The 20018-nt window shown below is 46.4% G+C and overlaps 9 protein-coding genes across 9 annotated transcripts; 4 read left to right on the top strand and 5 right to left on the bottom strand.

Moving 5' to 3' along the window:
* Positions 1-404: 404 nt before the first annotated feature.
* LOC108151633 (caprin homolog) lies at positions 405-4946 on the bottom strand. Its single transcript, XM_017280338.2, has 4 exons — positions 4426-4946; positions 3736-3918; positions 3502-3668; positions 405-3448 (listed from the first exon to the last, which is right to left on the bottom strand). Exons 1-4 carry the CDS (start codon positions 4804-4806, stop codon positions 1336-1338), a joined length of 2844 nt encoding a protein of 947 aa, XP_017135827.1. The 5' UTR covers positions 4807-4946; the 3' UTR covers positions 405-1335.
* A 70-nt stretch (positions 4947-5016) lies between these two features.
* Positions 5017-6836, bottom strand: LOC108151637 (gram-negative bacteria-binding protein 2). Its single transcript, XM_017280343.2, has 4 exons — positions 6563-6836; positions 5751-6497; positions 5629-5685; positions 5017-5571 (listed from the first exon to the last, which is right to left on the bottom strand). Exons 1-4 carry the CDS (start codon positions 6693-6695, stop codon positions 5114-5116), a joined length of 1395 nt encoding a protein of 464 aa, XP_017135832.1. The 5' UTR covers positions 6696-6836; the 3' UTR covers positions 5017-5113.
* Positions 6837-7018: 182 nt separating this feature from the next.
* LOC117185781 (gram-negative bacteria-binding protein 1) lies at positions 7019-8940 on the top strand. Its single transcript, XM_033387252.1, has 3 exons — positions 7019-7336; positions 7406-8580; positions 8647-8940. The coding sequence occupies exons 1-3, from the start codon at positions 7210-7212 to the stop codon at positions 8842-8844; spliced, it is 1500 nt and encodes a 499-aa protein (XP_033243143.1). The 5' UTR covers positions 7019-7209; the 3' UTR covers positions 8845-8940.
* Positions 8941-8947: 7 nt separating this feature from the next.
* LOC108151635 (gram-negative bacteria-binding protein 2) lies at positions 8948-10661 on the top strand. The gene is made up of 4 exons (XM_017280340.2): positions 8948-9093; positions 9158-9883; positions 9950-10251; positions 10319-10661. The coding sequence occupies exons 1-4, from the start codon at positions 8970-8972 to the stop codon at positions 10505-10507; spliced, it is 1341 nt and encodes a 446-aa protein (XP_017135829.1). The 5' UTR covers positions 8948-8969; the 3' UTR covers positions 10508-10661.
* Positions 10662-10781: 120 nt separating this feature from the next.
* LOC108151636 (gram-negative bacteria-binding protein 2-like) lies at positions 10782-12454 on the top strand. Its single transcript, XM_017280341.2, has 3 exons — positions 10782-11669; positions 11737-12068; positions 12168-12454. The coding sequence occupies exons 1-3, from the start codon at positions 10805-10807 to the stop codon at positions 12375-12377; spliced, it is 1407 nt and encodes a 468-aa protein (XP_017135830.1). The 5' UTR covers positions 10782-10804; the 3' UTR covers positions 12378-12454.
* On the bottom strand, positions 12075-13287 carry LOC108151638 (SAGA-associated factor 11 homolog). The gene has a single exon (XM_033387253.1). It carries the CDS (start codon positions 13063-13065, stop codon positions 12448-12450), a length of 618 nt encoding a protein of 205 aa, XP_033243144.1. The 5' UTR covers positions 13066-13287; the 3' UTR covers positions 12075-12447.
* A 107-nt stretch (positions 13288-13394) lies between these two features.
* On the top strand, positions 13395-14039 carry LOC108151640. The gene is made up of 2 exons (XM_017280346.2): positions 13395-13610; positions 13671-14039. The coding sequence occupies exons 1-2, from the start codon at positions 13510-13512 to the stop codon at positions 13966-13968; spliced, it is 399 nt and encodes a 132-aa protein (XP_017135835.1). The 5' UTR covers positions 13395-13509; the 3' UTR covers positions 13969-14039.
* LOC108151639 (charged multivesicular body protein 1b) lies at positions 13982-14940 on the bottom strand. Its single transcript, XM_017280345.2, has 2 exons — positions 14796-14940; positions 13982-14713 (listed from the first exon to the last, which is right to left on the bottom strand). The coding sequence occupies exons 1-2, from the start codon at positions 14815-14817 to the stop codon at positions 14121-14123; spliced, it is 615 nt and encodes a 204-aa protein (XP_017135834.1). The 5' UTR covers positions 14818-14940; the 3' UTR covers positions 13982-14120.
* A 384-nt stretch (positions 14941-15324) lies between these two features.
* Positions 15325-17066, bottom strand: LOC108153543 (probable cytochrome P450 12c1, mitochondrial). Its single transcript, XM_017283611.2, has 2 exons — positions 16584-17066; positions 15325-16529 (listed from the first exon to the last, which is right to left on the bottom strand). The coding sequence occupies exons 1-2, from the start codon at positions 17036-17038 to the stop codon at positions 15380-15382; spliced, it is 1605 nt and encodes a 534-aa protein (XP_017139100.1). The 5' UTR covers positions 17039-17066; the 3' UTR covers positions 15325-15379.
* Positions 17067-20018: the final 2952 nt, after the last annotated feature.

Below are 20018 nucleotides of genomic sequence, written 5' to 3'. Positions count from 1 at the left end.
GTAGCTCGGTCTGAAATTTCCTCGTTTTCGGCCAATTTGAGCAGTCGCAACTTGTGTGTTGTTTTTGTACAACAACTGACAACAACAAGTTAGAAGTCAGTTTTGTTTTCTTATTTTCTCCGTGATTTGTAGGCCGATCCTGGCGCGCGACGGCTTCTTGTGTTCGGAAAAATGTCCTTGGTTTGATGGAGTCCTTATCAAGGACCAAGAATTTTTTCACGTTCTCAGAAAGTATGCCGTCTCATCTATGTAGCCGCCAAGCCGAAATATACATTTTATTATTATGTTTATTATATACAAATTGTATATTTGAAGAACTGCTATGAGATGCTAACCACTCCACCCCTCTGGCAAGGTGCATAGCCTTGCCCTAGCTTCCTCGAAAATGTAAATCAACGAATCGCTTACATATACATAATTTTTTTTAATGTATGTACTATTTTGCAAATACATAAATCATTTCATTTCATTTATAATGCACTGTTAGTGTGCATTCTTTTTTCGCATAGAGTTAATTACAACTATTATTTTCATAAGTGGTTTTGCATTTTTTTCGTTTCGTTTGTGTGTAAGATTTTGGCAAAACTACAAAAACAAAAAAAAACAATGTTGAAATGGGATAGAACATGACAGTAAGAGCAAAAACTAAAAATATATTTATCCTTCGTTTATATATATAGGTAATAGTAATTAATTTGTATATTTCAGAATTGTTATTTAATTGCTAAGACGTATAAATACTTTTTTTTTCACCCCGCACTCGGTCTCTGTTCGTTATTAGATCAGTTTCAGCGCAGCCGAACAAAATGGTTAAGGTTGTTCGACGAGAAGGGGAGGGGAGAGACTTTCTGAGTTATGTACTTTGCTCATCTTTTTGTTGCGTAGAAGTTCTTCCTGTCCTGTCCTGTCCTGTCTGGGAGTTTTAGAAACGAAACCCTTACAGCGTTTCTTTCCTGTATATAGTTTTAATCTTTCTGAATTTTTCTTCATTTTTCTAACAACTATTTTGCTTTTATTAATACGTAAATAAATCGTAATTAAGGGAAAGAATTATACATGGTTTTCAAAAATGCGCAAGAATCGGATTTTTCACTTGATGCTGCTGCTGCTGCCGCTGCCGTTTTCCCTGCCCCTAATTGTGATTTTCTCTAGACGAATTTTGTTTGTTTATCTTCATATTTTCTTGTTGTTTCTTGGAGTCTAACGTCGTAATAGTAATTGTACGTCTACGTTGCCTTTGCTTGCATGTGGATGATCTGTGTTCGCTATCTGTGTGTTTCTGTATGATTTGTATGAAGTTTTCCTTGTTGTTTATTGGTAATACGTATTGTTTGCTCAGTTTTTGTTCTCCAATCCAATTGGCATGCGCTGTGGCTGGGTCTGGCGTTGGTTTATGTAGCCACCGCGCTCGCCACCGGCAGCTTGGCCACCTGCTCCACCACGACCACGATCGCCCAAGGGTCTGCCACCGCCAAACGATCCGTTCCCGTTCCGTTGCTGGTTTCCACCACGCTGGCCGCGATAGCTTCCACCTCCGCCTGAAGAGTCATAGCGCGACTCCTTGTTGTACACTCCACCGCCATTCTGGTAGTAGTTGTTGCCTCCGTTTCCAGACTCATTGTTGCGGAAGTAGACACCACTGTTGCCACCGGGATTGCGTCCGTTTGTCGAGTTTCCGTACTGACGCGCGCGATAGCTTCCTCTTTCGCCACCATTACGACGCTCATCGCCTCGTCCACCCTGGTCGCGGTCACGATCGCGATCCCGATCGCGCCTGTCATCTCCTCCAGCACCGCGGCGCTGATAGTTGCCGGAATTGCGTCGTCCATCTTGCTGAGAATTGTTCCAATGGTTGTTGCCTTCGTTCTCCGGATATCCGCTGCCGCTGCTATTGTCGCGTGGAGTGGCCCACTCCTGCTTATGGCTGTTGTTGCTGCTGCCGTTCGAGGCGGCACTGCTCATGGCATTCATTTCCGAGCTCCATTTGTTGGGTGGTGCAGGTGGTGTGGACTCTGCTATCGACGAGGACTGGGCCTTTAAGACATTCGTAAGCGCAGCAGTGGCGGCGGCATTAGTGTCGTTATTACGGGCATTCCAATCATTGCTCTCTACATCGCCCCCAGCTCCGGCAGACGATTTGATCACTATAGTGGGCTCTTCCAACTGCTGTTTTTCCTTCAGCTGCTGCTGGATTTGTTGCTCGTAGGTCACAACAGCACTGTCATAGGGAAAAACTGAGGTCACGTCTCCTGGCTGCATGCCGATGCCTTGAGGAGCTTGCTGTGGAGGCAGCTGTGGTTGTGGTTGAGGCTGTGGCTGCTGCTGGGGCGGTAGACGTGCCATGATTAACATAGGCTGCTGCTGCTGTTGCTGTCGCTGCTCGTGGATTAAAACTGGCGAGAAGAGCTGCTGCTGCGGTGGAGGGACCTGCGGCTGGGGCTTCGGTTGTTGCGGCTGCGAGGGGAACGATTGATTGGTAAATGTCAGGGTTTGTATGGCCTGTGGAGGCTCTTCAATATAGTGTGGGCGAGTCTCAAAGATCAATCCCTGATTGGATGGGGGCGGAGGAGCCAAGACCTCAGGATTGTCCAGTTCGCTGTCCTGCAGAAAGTGGAAGGTTCCTGTGCCCAAAACCTCCGCCAAAGGACGCAGTTGTTGCATAAACTGTTGCTGCTGCGGTGTGGGAGCCTGCAATCCTGCTGCCTGGGGGTGCGGCGGCTGCTTGAAGTAATTCTGCTCCACGGCACGAACAGTGGGTGCGAAATGGGGCGGAGGCGGCTGCTGCTGTTGCTGCTGAGGGGGAGGAGGAGCTGCTCCCGTCTGCAAGGCCTGGAGATTCACGGGGCTGCTCAGCAGCTTGTGTGGGTGAGGCGGTGGTGGCTGTTGTTGCTGAGGAGGTAGCGGCGAAGCATACACAACATGCACTGGCGTGGTCGTTGGTTGAGAGATGGGAGGCTGCTGCCCCACCATGTTTTGCGGCGGCTGCGGCTGCTCCACTGGAGCGCGCAGGTGCTGAGGCTCAAGCAGAAGATTTGGGCGTTCGTGTTGCAGCTGCTGCTGTTCCATTTCAGGATTGCCACCCAAATGAACTTTATCAAGACCCTCCTCAATAGAGTTGCGGGCTGACGGCTCGGAGGGAATCTCCGTATCCAACTCTCCGGTGCCATCGTTCAGCAATATCTCCCCGACCTCACCCTCACCGCTTCCAGTGCCGCTGTCCGTGCTGTTGGCCACCGCATTTTCCACCGGCACTTGATAGTACTTATCCAGATAGCCGCAGTCCTGGATCTGTTGGAAAAGCGCACGCACCTTTTCGAAGGTGATTTCACCGTAGGCCTTGGGCTTGGAATTGATCGTCAGGGAAAAGAGCTCGGCCGCCTTCTGAGCAGTGGCTATGAAGCTTATGTCCTCTGCAGTTTCCGGGCGACGGGTTTGGGTCTCAATGCAGCTAAGATTGAAAACAGAATTAGTTTCAAGATCGCTTGGTATGGCTCTACTTACAATTTCTCCAGCACCTCCAGTTCGCTGCTCTCCAACTTTTGCGCTCCGTTCTCGCCCGCCAGGAAATCGTTTCGAACTTGTTCATCATTGAAGCAGTTGAGTACATTCTGAATGATCAAAACCTCCCGAATCTTGGCTGTCTCAGCCAGTGCCTTGGCCTGGTTGTCCTTCAAACAGATTCAAACAAGATTTTTCAAAAAATCATTTCATTTTCTGAGCATGCTCGTGACTTACCTTGCGTGCCTGTTTCTTCTGCTCCTTTTCGGCCTCTTTGGATTGCTGTTGCATTTGCTTGGCCAGCTCCCGGGCAAACTCCAGATTGGCCAGGACCGCATCATATTTGGCCACAGCGGATGCCTGGTCAGCGCTCAGTTCCTTGCCGCCTGTTTGTATGGCGCGATAAGATTCCAGTTTCGTCTGTTTATGAGAAAATGCAATGAATCAGTTGGCATTACTCATGGCTTGGAATATAAACAAAAGAAAAGGGAAATAGGCCAACAAAAATGTAGATTGTCCACCGGCTATGGTGTTGCCAGACCGCCGGCAGACTCTCAGCTGTTGGATGTGCGAATTAAAGAATACGAACAAATTCAATGCAAGAACTAAAATTGTATACGTCTTAAATTAATATTCCAATATTCTGAAAAGCCTGCAAAATTCCAAATATCTATGAATGTTTATGGGACATGCCGGCCCGGCCAGAACATTGAGCCACCAGGGCTGGCAACTCTGTGCGATATAAAACATGGCGTCGCGAAAAATCTGCCAGCCACGAGAGGGGGGAAAGGCGATATGAAACAAAGCAACACAAGAGAACGAAAATAAAAATGGTGGGCAATGCGAAGAACAAATTGTAAATCCTTTGTTCCACATTCTTTGGGCAGGTGGACACTATGCAATACAGGCAGTCCGATTTATACAGACCTTGCGCTTCTCCATGTTCCGAATTTTGTGCTCAATGGTGACCAACATTTGCTTCAGGGGATTGTACGGCTCGGCAGCAGCAGCAGCAGTAGTAGCAGCAACGGCAGTCGCAGATGCGGCTGTCTTCAGTGCTTTGGCAGCATTTCCACTGCTCGAATTGTTGTTGGTCAAATCGGTTTGGCTGCCATCCGCTGCCGGTGCCGTCGACTTTTCGGCCAAGCTGGGGCTATTGCTGCACTGCCCATTGGTAGTGCTCGAGCTGCTACCGTTCCCGCTGCCACCGATTCCGCCCACGCCGCCACCACCGATGGAGCCGACCGAGGCGCGTTTCTCCTTGCTATTGTTGTTGTTGTTGGTAATTGTGGTAGCAGCCGAAGGCATGGTGTGCCGTTGTGTTCTTCTAGTTGCTTACTACGTTTGCTTGAAAATGGGAATGATCGTTGTAAAGTTGCTTTTTTCCTGTTATTTTATCTGCTCCTCGAAAAAAACACACTCCGCAAAACTGGCAGCAAATGCACGAAAACGATGACAGCTGCTGGAAAATAATCGAAGGCACTGTTGCCAGTGATGGAATGGAAATATCGCCAGAGATGGGGGGGAAATATCGCCGAGTTCAAATTTATTTACAAATCATTTCCTACCAATACCACATTAAATGTTTCGTGAAAAAGAAAATAAAATGAGTGTTTCACTCTGCATAGACACGCACATAATCTATAATCATGGAGCTGTGCTTGCCCCATGTGGGAGCCCAGGTGTCGCGCTGTTGCCAAAAGGAAAGAGCTGCCCGAGGTTCCCGGTTGAGATATGGTTTTACGTCTTTCGCCAGTACGCTGTCGTCGAAATTGAGAAATCCGCCGACAGTAACGCCGAAAATGATGAAACACTTCTCATTGAAGAAGGGCAAACCATCGTAGAGCTCTCCATAGATCTCTTCGTCCACCATTAACGTGATCTTATCCCGCTGCCATATCATTGTGTAGTTGTGGAAACTATCCCCGTAGTGCGCCTTACTCAAACGATCCTTGAGGAACTGCATAGCGCGTCCGTGATGCCAGACAACCATTCCACCATACAGATGACTCCCGGAGATGTCCTCCTGCTGATTGCTTTGCAGGTGAGAGTTTCCCCTTGCGTAGGCAACACCTAAGAACAACCGGCGGCTGAGAAGTTGGATGCACCTTTACGATCGTTCACACTTACGCAGTTGTTTGGCATAATGTGTTTCTGCATAGGTCGACACGGGCTGCAGCATCACGTCTAAGGAGGTACACAGATTTTAAATATGGAAGCCGCTTGCCAATTTATCTTGTGTTGGAACTTACATGGAAAAAGCCAATCGCCTTTCGGCAGTTTTGCCCGTACCACGATCTTCCCGTATTTAAAGCTGAACGAGTCCCGTGTGTGGATTTGGGCCGAGAAAACTGGAGGTTTGATGCTATAAAAGCTTCCCTGAGCAATGTTGCACTCCTGCTCGGGGCTTTCGACGGCTGTACAGCGATCTCCCAGCTTGAAGCTGCCTTCGACCACCTCGCTCGCCACAATGGGAACAATATGCAGATAGCCCTCCTTCACGTACGAGTTTCGAGGGGCATCATCGAAGGCCACCAGCTCCTCCTCCACATGATACATGCGCTGGCGTATGTCATGCTTCCACGTGCTGCGATTCAACTGCGCCTCACCGAAGTTGTCCTCAAAGAGCAGCTCGCCCTGGCAGGTCTGGCGGCTGCTGCTGACGATGCTCTGGGCGGGCTTACAGCGCTTGGCCTGCTTCTGCGGCGCCAAATAGGCATGGCATTCACCCTCCCCGTTGGGATAGGTAATGCTCCGCGAACGGCCGTCTCGGGTAGTCAACAATCGAGCGTTTATAATCACCCGAGTCTCGCTTTTTTCGTAGATCTCGTCGTTGTACTGCACCAGAACTGAAATTTGCAGCTTATCATTGTTCTGCAGACTTGTCTTTTGCCTGCTGATCCAGCTCCCGTTGTTGGACTCCGTAATGTAGTCCATCAGAGCCGGACAGTTGTCATCTATTTGGAGCATGTAGAAGACCCGTTGCATGCCAGGCTCATCTGAAAAATAGTGTTCCACGGTACTCCATTAAGTTCATCAACTTGACCTTGTCCCTGGACGTTACCTGGGATGGACACTTCAAAGCCGAGTTCATGTAGCATTTCAAAGTCAATGCTGGGTATCTTAAAAGCCACATTTTCATTGCTTTTCAGCAACAGAAGCCACAGACTGCAACAGAGAAGAGTTTTCCAGCGCATGACGCAGTTTTAATTGCTTTCAGATTTCAGATTATTCCGTTTAGCGTACAATTCCTAGAATTCTACATGCAACTGATTGAAAATCTTGATTCAATAGCTTATTCCGATTTCAAGCTTACAAACTGCTTTTCTATCTCAGATCGAATAAGCTTTCGTTATCGCCAGAGCAAAGCTTTCAGCTACATATGTAGATTTCGATCATCTCCGCTCTCGTGCACTAATCTGAGTGCCGTTAAAACTTATATTTCGGCGTCTAACACTACATCTGTAGAAAATGTTTCGTTCGCAGAGAACCTCTTCAGAGCCGGAGCTGATATGTGCCTATGTAGATTTGAATACACCAAACTGAGTCTTGGCAAATAATCGCAATACCCGAGAACCGGTCTGGAAGAAAGGCAGCAGCCGCCACCGCCACTGCCACTGCCACCGCCATCGCGCCACCGTCGCCCCGCTTGCTCAGGCTGAGTCAGATCAACGCTGGGTAGGAACAAAGTGTGTGAGAAGCAGCCTGAGAATGCATGGACTAGCAACAATTGGCATATTGCTGCTGCTCTGGACCAAGATTGGGCACGGCGAAGGCTATAAGGTGCCCACGGCCAAGGTGGAGCTGTTGGCGAATGGCTTTCGGGTGTCAATTCCAGGTAGTAAACCACATCAGTACAACATCACATTTTGTATGAGTGCTCATTTGTTTCTTTCTCTTTTCAAAGATGAGACTGGCGTGAGGCTGGTGGCTTTCAATGTGAATCGCAATCGGAATTTCACTTCGTTTACTCAGGGCCAGTACAGCACCCGGCTGTTGGAACCGCAGAATAATCGCTGGTCGTATGATTTTCTTTCTGTCCCATTGAGGGCCCACGACGTGTTGTACATTTGGACGAGTGTGCAGCATGAAAGGGCGATATTCCAGGACCTAGAGCAGCCCATTTATGTCTGCACATTGACCGGAGCGAATCTACCCAAGGGTTGCTCTTCGCCCGAGCAGGAGTATCCAACAGAGAGCAACAGTCTGAACACAGAGGACACCAACGCCCCGTCATCATCTGAGAGAGCAGAGCCCGGAGCATGCGAACCATCTTCAACGACAATATCACCAGCTCCATCGTCACCCATTTGCAAGGGGCAGCTGCTGTTCCACGAGACCTTCGACCAACTGAACGAGTCCCGTTGGATGCACGAAGTCCGGATACCCCTGGACACCAAAGACGCCGAGTTTGTGCTGTACGACGGAAGGGCCAGAGTCCAAAATGGCAATCTTGTGATCGAACCCATTCTGTGGTCAAGCTACCGCCCAGACCTGTCCATAACGAGCTCTCGGCTAGATCTCTCCGAGCGCTGCACGGGCACGCAAAACCGCCAGAAGGAGTGTATGCTGCACACCAGCGGCAGCGGTCCAAGTGCCATCATGCCTCCGATTGTGGCTCCCCGCGTCAGCACCAAGGAATCATTTGCCATTAAATACGGACGCATAGACATTCGGGCCAAAGTGCCAAAGGGGGACTGGCTGGTCCCCCTGCTGCTGTTGGAACCCCTGACAGAATGGTACGGCCAGACGGGATACGAGTCGGGTCAGCTGCGGGTGGCCATGGCCAGGGGAAACTCCAAGCTTCGGATGCCGCACGGCAAACTTGTTGATGGTCGGTCATTGTATGCCGGGCCAGTCCTCTCCACGGATGCCCTCCAGCGCGAGGATATCTGGGTCAGTCAGCGAAGAAATATACACTTTGGCGACGACTTCCACACCTACAGCCTAGACTGGAGCAGCGAGCGTCTGCGCTTCTCGGTGGACGGACAGGTGTATGGGGAGATGTTGAGTGGCTTTGCGGAGCTGGACTTGAACACAAGATGGAGGAGGGGCGGTCCCATGGCCCCATTCGATCGAATGGTAACGTATTTCAATCTTGATCATATATTTAGTTATACATGCACATACATGCATATATCATTTTAGTTCTACATCACTCTGGGACTTTCTGTGGGTGGATTCGGAGACTTTGTGGACAATTTGCGCACTGCAACCTACGAGAAGCCATGGATGAATTATCATCCGCAGGCCAAGCTGCATTTCTTTGAAGCGAAAGATCATTGGCTTCCTTCTTGGAAGCAGCCGTCTTTATTGGTCGACTATGTACGTGTCTACGCAAACTGATTATCATTTTCATATTTTTAAACATGTGTAGACGATGCTCGTGTCGGAATCTTATCACGAATAAAGCACTGACAGCCCCTCTCAGTAAAATATGAATCGCAGTTTAGTTGTGCCTCGCATCGAAGATGATGAGCCCGGGACTTTTGTTGCTCTCGTTAGCTGTTCTTGTGCTCGGTTCGGGGGCTTTTCAGATTCAGCCGATGGTAAATGATACGAAAAACGATGAATGGGTCTGGGTATCGCTGCCAGGTGAGTTTGTGATTGTGTTTGCATATCTTTTTTGTTAATCGGTAATGAATATGAAATTTCATAGACGACCAAAACATTTGTTCGGTGTTTTTTTACACCGAACACTGTGAAAATGAGGATCCAGCCTTTAATTACAGAGTCGACCCAAATGTAGGACACCCCTGGGCTGTGAAGGAGTACCTAAATGATACCCTTAGAGTCTCGGTCGTTGTTGAAACGTATCAATGCGAGATAATTAGCGAGTCGTTCAAGATTACACCCAGAGGAGGGACAAGAAACTCTGGTCTGAAGCCGGTCAGGAAATACACCATCGGCACAAGACGGCCCTCGGATTGCGAGGCACTAAAGCATCCCCAGAGATTTTGCATCCCAACAGATTCTGTATTCAATGGACAGGCTTGTGAATGCGGTGGACGAATGATCTTCAGTGAAACATTTGAGAACGAAAGTTGGAGAAATAATTGGCAACACATGGAGCATTCACAGCTTCCCAATCCCTACTACGAGAGTGTGGCCTTTGTGCATAACGGGATCAATTCATATGTGAAAGACAGTGCCTTACATCTGCGAGTCACCCCGTCCAAGTATAGCCGGGCCAATCCATTTTATTTGAAAAATTGCACCTGGTCGACCAAAGAGAAAGTTTACTGCGGCTACAGTAAATATAAAATACAGTCAAAAAAATATTGGCCACCCTTTAATTCGGCCAGCATTAATTCTATGTCCGATTTCACATATTGCCGAATCGAAATAGAAGCCAAGCTGCCAATTGGAGACTGGCTGTTCCCAGGTACTTATGGCCATGCGAAGAACCATCGAAATAAAAATGTATTTAATATTTAAAATTTTCATACAGTACTCTCGCTGAAATCCAAAATTAACTCGGCATCCATTCGCATTGCCATTGTCCGAGGCAACAAGCAACTCAAGGACATTGCTGGGAACGAGATTGGCGGCAAGAGCCTCTTCGGCGGAGCCATTGTCGATATGAACAGACATGAGGCTATGCGGCATGTCTCTGTCGGCAAGCACTTTGGCGAAGACTTTCACACTTATTCGGCTATTTGGAAGAAAAACATCATTATTTTCAAGGTGGATGGACGTCCCTACGCCGAAATCACCGACACGGACATCCTGAACGAGTTGAGTGAGGGCAAGGTGCGGCTGTGTCTGAAGTATGCACATAGAACAACAAGTATATCGTATGAATCCTGTTTCCTTGCAGTGCCACATTCAGCTGGGATTGACTGTCGGAGGAGAGTATAATTTCCCCGACTCACGTATTTTTCCAGACCAAAAACCTTTCCGAAACAACATAAATGGCGGAATTCGAAATCTATATTTGCATAACTTTGATTCCGAGTTAGTCATTAGATCCCTCAGAGTTTATTCCATTACCGATTATGAACAATGAAACTATCAAGTTTTTACGTCATAGACTAGAAGTCTAAGCTTATCAATATATGGGAAAATCCCCCCTTTTTTGGATCCAGGGCTAGTTGAGTCATGTTCGCTTTTCATGTTCGTTTTTTCAACGCATAGTAAAAACTTCTTTCTTCCATACTGTATGTACGAGTAGGTTTGTTTACTGGCCATCAGGGGTATGCACATATGCGTATTGAAACCTAGAGGTTATCGCTTCGCGCAATGATACGATTGGATCGCTGTGCAATCACAAGTCGTGCAAAGCCTCAGTTTCTCTTTGTCCATTATGAAGAGTAGGTGTGTGATCTTCTGGCTGACCAACCTGCTGCTGGGTTCCTTGAGTGCACTCGATTTGCCGGACGCAGTGGTGAAAATAAATAATAATGAGCTGTACATATCGCTACCAGGGCAGCTTGAAGGCGTCCAGTCTTTACTTTTTCAAGTTGAGGTACAGACAGATGAATGTGTGAACAACAGCTACTCGTACAGGTCGCAGAGCCCCTGGCAAGCAAAGATGTCGCTCCCCAAGAATATTGCCAAGAATGCCTGGCTGAGGGTTCAGACTCTGGTGGAAAGGACAAACAACGTGATCAGCAGCATGAGTTCTGTATACACTGTCGATAAGGATGGAACGGTCCACTCGGATGTCCCTGGGTCATCCAACAAAAAAATTGATGTCGAGACTCTGCTCTCGAAATGTAAGCCAGTGGAAGAAATCAGAGAAGAGTCGGTGACAGAATCTGGGAACACGAGAGAGTTTACGAGCGGGGAACTACTCTTCGAGGACAACTTTGATAATGGTCAAAGCATCAAAAATAATTGGAAACATGAGGTTAAAATGCGTTATACTGGTGGACAGAATCAGGAATATGTGGCCTTTGTGTCCGATCCAAAAAATTCGTATGTATCCGACAACAAGCTGCACATTAAGATAGCCATAGCCAAATACCGTCGTAACACATACTTTAAACTGAAAAGCTGTACAAGCTTAAGCGATAAGCGCACGGAGGAGTGTGGCCCAATCGAAGTCTTTGCTTGGCACAACCTTCCCCCTGCGTGGTCTGCTAAGATACACTCGAACCAGTTCTCCTTCAAATTCGGAAGAGTGGAGATAAGGGCCCGAATGCCCAAAGGCAATTGGCTATTTCCATGTAAGTGGATCAGACGAGACAGATGAGACATGGAGCACAGATCGCATCGCTCACTTTTTCCTTGCAGATCTGGCTTTGCAGTCGAAGAAGAATCACTTTGCTGATAATTTCGCCGATCAAATACGGCTCTACGCTAGGGGTAACAATTTGCTCCAAGATAAACATCATAATACTTTTGATGGTAGATCGCTGTTCGGAAGTGCTCTCATCTGGAACACCGAATCAGATAGACAGCATACGGACTATTGGGTTATTAAAACGAATGTCAGCCATTATTCCGAAGATTTTCATGACTATACCATAATTTGGACGAGTGATCAAATCGCTTTCAAGGTAGATGGCGAGTTCTTTGGGTCAATAACCAATTCGGCAATCCTCTCAAAGTTCAATAATGATGAGGTGAGGTGATGAGAGGGTGGATCTTTATTTTTGATATTTTATCTTCTTGTAAATCTTGACAAACCTTTACCTTTCTGTTCCGTTCCGTTCAACAAACAGTGTTATCTGGTACTGGGCCTTACTGCTGGCGGTGCTATGAACTTCGACGATGAGGTTCTGATGAAGGAACATAAAAAAGACAAATTTTCAAATACCTTTCCACAAGCTGGCAAGCTGATTAAAGAGATCTTTACAAAAGAGAATTGGCCGCAGCCTACGCTGGTGATTGACCATGTTCGCGTTTACGCAATAGACAAATATGGAAACTAATTGTTTGTTTGTACAATGCATGGAAATTTAATACATTTCTCAATTATTGCACCACTTGGCCGGGAGCTGTTTAAAAAGTTTTGCCATTGTTCTTTTTGGAGCCATTGTTACGCGAGTTTTGTGTGGATTTCTTTTTGCGTTTATCAGATGACCAGTCGACATCGTCCTCGTCGTCGGTGCCGCCTGCATTGGCTCCGGAATGCACATAGGAGGAATTCGAGCTGGCACTGGTGCCCTCCTTGGTCGCCAGACGGCGGGATGCAATGCGGGACGAAATGCGGCCCATGCCCATGCACTTCTCGAGATGTGGGGCGAAACGTGCTGCCGCCACCAGTCGATCACAGTTTGGGCAGGTGCAATCAATGGCCTTCTTGGCCGTGGAGACACCAAATATATCCAAATTTGGAACATCGCAAATGCGGTGCGCCGACTCCTCGGCCACTCCGTCCAGGGCCGACAGATTGCCGATTTTCCGCAAATGATGAACCTCGATGAAAATGCCGGTCACAGCGTCTTCCAGGAGCGACTCATACAGCTGATTGGCGGCTTCGTCCAGTTTTTTTGGGTCTTTGGTCAGTTCGCGAAAGTTGTTTGCAATCGCTTTGCGTGTAGTGGGGCTTTGAGCAGCGGCCGCCGGCACCGGTGCTGCAGACGTTGGCATGTTCAAGGCAGTTGCATTCGCAGACATGCCTTACGTTTATTGTTTAGTGGAAGATTCCTCTGGCAGCACAGTGTAATTTAAAAAATTCGATTTGTTTTCTTTTCGTATCTACAATGCCAATGCGTTGCCAGACAGTCGCGCTTTCGTTCTGGTGGTTTCAGTCGCTCTAAACCTGATTCATTTAAGCAGTTTTTGTTATTTATTACTACGTTAAATGCTGAATTTATTTTCTAAAAAGATTTCGCTAGAACTATTTATTAATTGACGAATTGTACTTACCTCCCTGTCTAGATTACACACCTTGCACTTTATCCGATATGGATGATATGTATCGGTCCATGTCGATTGAAATATCGTTACGTTCATCCCTGTGTTGTTCCCATTTTGTAGAAAACTTATTAATTTATCGTACAAAATTATTTCTTCAGTGATGATGGTCCTAGCACCTTCGGACCGCAAACAAATTAAAAAATGTTGCTTAACAAAAAGTCGCTCGTATACCAGCAGTTAGTGGAAAGGCTCTTTGATAAATGCCAGAAGATACAGGCGGACAATGAGCGCTGTGTTATGAGGTAGGCATCAAAATATCGCAAGGTACTTTCGAGGTGAATCAATTGTTGAGTTAATTTCAGAGTTAATGCCATAAAAAAGACATTGCGACGGCGGAATTTCGATGTGGAGATGTTAAAGCGTCGGCTGGACAAACATGGCGATAACTGGCGCTTAGTGCCCATGGTGGCGCCACATCCCAAGGGGAAAACAGAGCAAAAGCGACGAGGGCCGAAGCCGAAGAACAAACAAGCCCCAGATGGAGGAACAGTACCAGCAACTCCTGCACGGAAGCCCCGGAAGCAGCGTGCAAGTCCAAAAACGCCGCAACCCAATCTCAATTCCACAAAGCAGCAGCAGCCACATCCTGAAATAGGCTGACATTAATTGATTCTTGCACTTTTATATGTATATTTAAGAGTCAAAGCTAATACATAATTCTTATTCATATATTTCGGTACTTAAATGCTAAAACAAAAATTCAACGGCATCGAATGCTGGCAGGGAGTTCCTTATAGTGCGTCTCCCTCGTTTTATTCAGCCTGCCTTAGGCGTGCCAGACGCTGCGTGAGTTCATCCTGCTCCTGCGAGACCTGGGTGGTAGAGGCGCCAATTGTCTGGCTCTGCACGCCGCTGGGCAGCTCCATGTTCAGTTCGAGGCCTGCCTCGTCGGCCACTTGCTGCAACAGATTGTCGACATCGCCCTGGGGCACCGAAGTGGTCACCGTATCAGACATGGTGCCCTCCATCACTGAGCTCTGCACGTCCAAGTCCTCGAATTGTGACTCAAACTTTTCCATTAGCGATGAGATTTTCTCCAAATTCATCCCTTTCATGGCCGCATCCATGGCTTTGACCACGCCAGCCATGGAGCCAGTGACTTTCCGTGTAGTCAGGGCGGACTGCACCCGACTGGCTACGGCATCGACGCGAGCACTCATGCGCAAGTAGTTGACGGCCTGGTTCTTCTGGCGTATGGCGTTCTCTGCATGAATGCGGGCCACATCCATATTGCCATTTTGGATGGCCTTCTTGGCTTTGGCCTTCTCCTTCTTCTCCTCCTTATCGCATTTCTTGGAGTTGCGCTCCAGCTCCTTCACCGCAAATTTTAGATTAAAGAGGTGTTCTGTTGGGGGAGGGTGTGGGTGAGAAAGATTCTTTGTCTGGGTGTCTGCTGGTGTATGGCGTCATCGAACTGAACAACTTACTTTCCATTGATGAGGTGGACATGTCGTTACCCAGCTTGATGAATTTACTATTTCAAATGAGGTAAAAAGGTTTTCAGTTGGTTCTCAACTGAAAATAAGGAATTTTGTGAGTTTATTATGAATCACTTTATTTCAGTGTGACAGCGCACCTTTCGATAAGATATACGGTCTCACCCTCAGCAATATACCAAAATATACCGTCTCACTTTAAAAATATACCCTAAATATACTGACGAGTTTATACATATTCCTCGTTTTTGATATTCCGTCGAATATTACTAGCTAAATAGAATCCTCAGCTACGCCCACATAATTTTGTTCGATTAATGAATCAATTTACCACCTGACTGGCTTATTTGAAATACTTGCTTTTATTGGATCTTTTCAAAAAAAGGTTTTACAGGTCAAACAAATAAAACGTTATACAGCGTAAGAGAAAACCAGTTCCTATGCTCAGACCCTAAGACCTTCGGTAGCCACATTTTTAAAAAAATTTACACTTTGATGGGAAACGGTAAGGAACTAGAAATAAAGTATTCGAATATGGCAGCCATTTTTGAAAATGCATTGCTCATTAGTGTTATTTATGAATATTTAACATCGGTGAATTTAAATCTCAGTGGGATGTTTGGCATGTTTAGGAACGAGCGCTTGAAGGCATTCTCAATGGGGTAGTTGAACTCTATGTGGAAGTTCCGGACCAGATTGGCCACGGTCAGCTCCATTTCGAGGTCCACTATGCGCTTGCCAACACACATGCGGGGCCCAAAGCCAAACGGTAGGTAGACGAATGGATTCAAATTATTTCGGAGAGGCGACTCGGCGCTGTCGTCGTCCTGGGGGCGTGCCCACCGCTCTGGCAGAAATTCGTTGGGTCGGGGATAGAAGCGTTCGTCGCGCAGCATATTACTGGAGAGCATCAGGAGATTCGTGCCCTGGGGTATGCGATAGCCATCCAGCACGACATTTGTTCCCGCAGATCGGATATTGCCGAAGGTGACGGGGAACATGCGCATCGATTCCTTAATGCAGGCACGCAGGTATGGAAGCGATTTCATCTCGGCCAGCGTGAACTGGCGGTCCGGCTGGGGCAGCATGGACACTATCTCCTCGCGCAGCATTTGCTGCTGCTTGGGATTCTTCGCCAGGCTCAGAAGGACTCCAGCTAGGGCCGAGGTGGTGGTATCCACTGCGCCAAAGAGCAAGTCCATGGCCATGACTACAGCGAACTTCCGATTGATTTGCAGCAGCTGCTCCAAGATACTCCTTCGGCCCTCCCGCTTTGCGGCCGACTGGCCATCTATCCGTGCCACAGCCTCGTTCACGTACATCGAGCAGGTGTCAAAGATCGCATCCGACGCCTGACTGAATCTTCGGTACGTGGGCGTGCTGATGTACTTGTACACCGACGGCTTGATGCCCAGATCGAAGAACGATTGCAGAAAGATCTTGATGTTCCTGAATAGCTCTTTGGCCTCTGGCTTTTGATCGGAGTCCCGCAATAGGCCGAGCTCCCGGTCCAACGCCACCACAGCCACAGACTCAAAGGTCAGTGTGTTTATGGTATCGAGGAAGTCTCCAGGCATCTCCAGTGACTCCTTGTCCCGCGTGGCCCTGATGCGATCTATGAACTGGTTGTTGACGCGCTGCATCGGCTCCAAGTAGAGGTTAGCATTCCGATGCTGCATCAGCACAGGGTTCGCCGCGCTGCGCAGACGGCCCCACTCCGGACCACTGGAAATGAAGATCAGCAACTGGGAACTCTGGCGAACATAATGGCCTACCTACTTGCTGGACAGTCCAACGCAGTCCTTGAAGAATCCATCCTTTCGATTTGCTCGATAGTGCAGCACTGGGTCGGCTCCCCCTCTCACTGGCCACTGTCCCTCGGTGCGGTAGATCCGCTCGAAGTTCTCCACCTTAAAGGTGAACACAGTGGTGGGCATGCCGAACAGGCCCGGCACCCTAACCATGTCCCCGAATCTCGACCGATAAAGGTCCATTAGCTCGGCCATATCCAGGTGATGGAACTCCCCGCCCTTCTGGAAGCCTCGCCACAATTGCCAGCGTGTCGGACCGGGGATCTCTTCGAAGGGTTTCGCTGTATTCCACTCCCCCTCCAGCTGCTCCATGTACGAGGAGCTGGAAGCTGCCGGATCCAGGTTCTTCTTGGAGATAACCTGGACCCCAGCCAGGCTGGACATGGCCCTGATGCCCTGATGCACCACTGCACGACGTATCATGGCCGCAATCTCTTTTTGAAATGAGTAGAACTGATAGCAGCCAAGCCAAGTAAATAAACAAGTTGGCGAGCTTTCGTGGAAAGCTTTCAGCTTATTTCGCAATAGAACCAAAACCCTATTCCATGGTAAAGCTTTAAAATTGTTATCTCTCAAGTGGGAACTTTTCTCGAAAGCTTCGATCTTTGCCATAGTACGGGTACGAGTAAACGGTAATCAACAAACAAATACCTACACTATACCATATTTAGTGGGAATTTAATTTAAGTTGCCACAAAATAGGAGAAGTGCCACAAAACATGTGGCAAATGTATTTTGATATTCCGGCTTTAATAATCAGACGGCCTTGATAAATTTTGTTAAATAACCTAAATACACTCAGAGAAGAAGGCCCTGAGCGCCGAATATTTTCACTTAGATTTAAATATTTATACCATTTTGGAATGGAAGTGTTTTCACTTACATTTTGACATTAATATGATACAATTTGAGCTTAATATATTTCATACAAAATATATAAATGTATGTTTCATATTGAAAATATACATATTTCAATTAATTATGCATATTTAATATATGTACATATGTATGTACATATTGAAATTAAATAGATTTCTTACAAAAAAACTTTTTACAACATTTATATTTAAATAAAATAAAAATTCTGTTTGTACTGAAAAATCGAATACTTAATTTATATATGTATGGGTGTGCTTCTTTTTACTGTGCCATTTTTCTCTCAGTGTAATGTCTTTGCATAAATACATATGTATATATGTGGCACATAACAAAATCTGTTAAATATATTTAATTTATTTCAAATTCTGGCTTGCAAAGCTTTTTCTTGACTTGGGTTCTAGTGTCTCTGAAATTCTGGTTCTTAAAACCAGATATTGAGATACTTGTAATGAGATACTACCCATTTTACCTATGTATAGATGTAAGTACTACTGCTGTACTAGTAACACGGGTATAGCAACAATCAATTGGGCAAACAACTTTATCGATCCAATTTCGTATGCAAAAAGTAGATTTTAAATTCGTAAATCGTGTGCGGCTCACATTGTATGCTTGCTGGTCCACAAAATAGAGCCCTCTGTGTGTGCTGTGTGGGGCATCCACAATACGCTCCATCCATTCCACTGTTATCCAGAGCCATCAATAATATATGAGTCGCAAACGCTTGCATTGGAACACAATGGACAGAAGCAAAACGCATTTTATGTGCATTTCAAAAACAATAAACCAAAACAAAAGGGCCAAAAACACATAGAGTGAGCGAGACACAGAGAGAGAGAGAGGGAGAGAGCGAGTGCGGAACAATAGGGAGAGAGGGCTTGGCTTCCATTGTTTTGACCAACTTTGCGGAGGAACACTCGACACCCTTGCTCCCCCCCCCTCCCCCACTGACCACCAGCGAATGTATTACATATTAAGTCTGATAACACGTTGCGGGCTTAAATTATAGCTTAGGCCCGTTATGGCCACTGCCACGCCTACACGAAGGAAGAGAAAAAATAAAGCCACAGCAAAGTGCAGCTATTGTCAGGACGACAGGAATGGTGCTCCTCGCCCAGACATCACTTTTCAATGGAGCCCTGAGAGAAGTATGCTAACTAACCAACAATTACAGATTACATGAGGTTACAGTTTAAGTGAAGAGAACGTTACCAGAATTTTATTTATCCAATAATTTTTATGTAATACCCAGAGGACATCAGATTTAATCCACCATGGACCATATTGTATAGCAGAAGCAGACGGTAAAAGTACCTCCCCCAACCAAGAGACGACTTCTATCTGTAGGTATAGTACTGTTACTGGAGACATGCCCCCCCCCCCCAGGAAACCTTGAAACGCAAAATAAGTATCGCAAAAGGCTCTCAACCGAGAGCTACTATGACTGATACTTTCCCTGCCACAAACTGAACGACACAAGTATCATATCTGTATCATTTTCGGATCCAAATTCGAGCGTTTGCTGTGCATTTGTTAAACATTGTCGTTTCTATAATAGTAAGCCCATGTTTCCATTAAAACGAGCCAAGTTTGGGTACGTTTCGCGTTACAAAATGGTATAGTCCGTAGCTACTGGTCTGCAGAAAGGCCTGGCTGGACATGTAAATGAAATCCGAAGCACCCACTTTTCCTCAAGTATATATGTATTTACATTTGTACGATACGTATATATTGTATGTACATATATATAGAGCAAACAAATTACACAATTGACCGCCAAACAGGCCGCAAAAACTTGGCCAAATTAACTGCGTCTGTGTGCCACACAACAACAAAAAAGTTTTTACATAAATTTTGTAAATTATTATAAATATTGTTTGGACCACACAAGTTTGTGGGCTCCTGCAAAAAGCATCTACATATATACATATAACACTCCTATATATGTACATATATAAATATGGTGGCGCGGTGGTTTGGTCTGTGGATATAACAAAGCTGGAAATTATCCATAAATTTTGGTGCTTTGTGGCTCTAATACCCTTGCCGATGGTTTTAATATGCATCAATGTCATAAATAGTTTGAAACTTAATCGAAATGAACCCACAAAAAGAGGAGCTTTTATAAGTATTTAGGACTGCAAGTTGCTCTATTCATTGAACCATTATTGACCCAAATCGATGTCCTCTGTCCGAGGAGGGGGTGGTCTTCGGGGTGGCTTGCATTAATTTCCAATAACTCTTCCATTTGCCTGTCATAATCGGCATCTAGCCAAACTGCCACTTGAGTGGAAATGCCTTGACATTATCATAACTGCATCAGATGTTCAATAATTCCAGCGTTTTTCTTTATTCCCTCTTCGCTTGCACTCTTCAAACGGAATCGGAGTCCTCCTCCATGAAGATGCCGTCGATGAGGAGGCGACACCTAAAAACCAAAGGCAAACAGCCGGATTTCTTTCTTCCCTTTTAGTTTTTTTTTACTTTTTTTGTTCGTTGTCCCATCGCGTTTCTTGCTCTTTAT

This window comes from Drosophila miranda, chromosome XR (genome assembly GCF_003369915.1).
Source record: "Drosophila miranda strain MSH22 chromosome XR, D.miranda_PacBio2.1, whole genome shotgun sequence".
In the NCBI taxonomy this organism is placed as follows: Eukaryota; Metazoa; Arthropoda; class Insecta; order Diptera; family Drosophilidae; genus Drosophila; species Drosophila miranda.
Note: the sequence above shows the minus strand (reverse complement) of the source record. Positions and strands in the feature narration are given on the sequence as shown.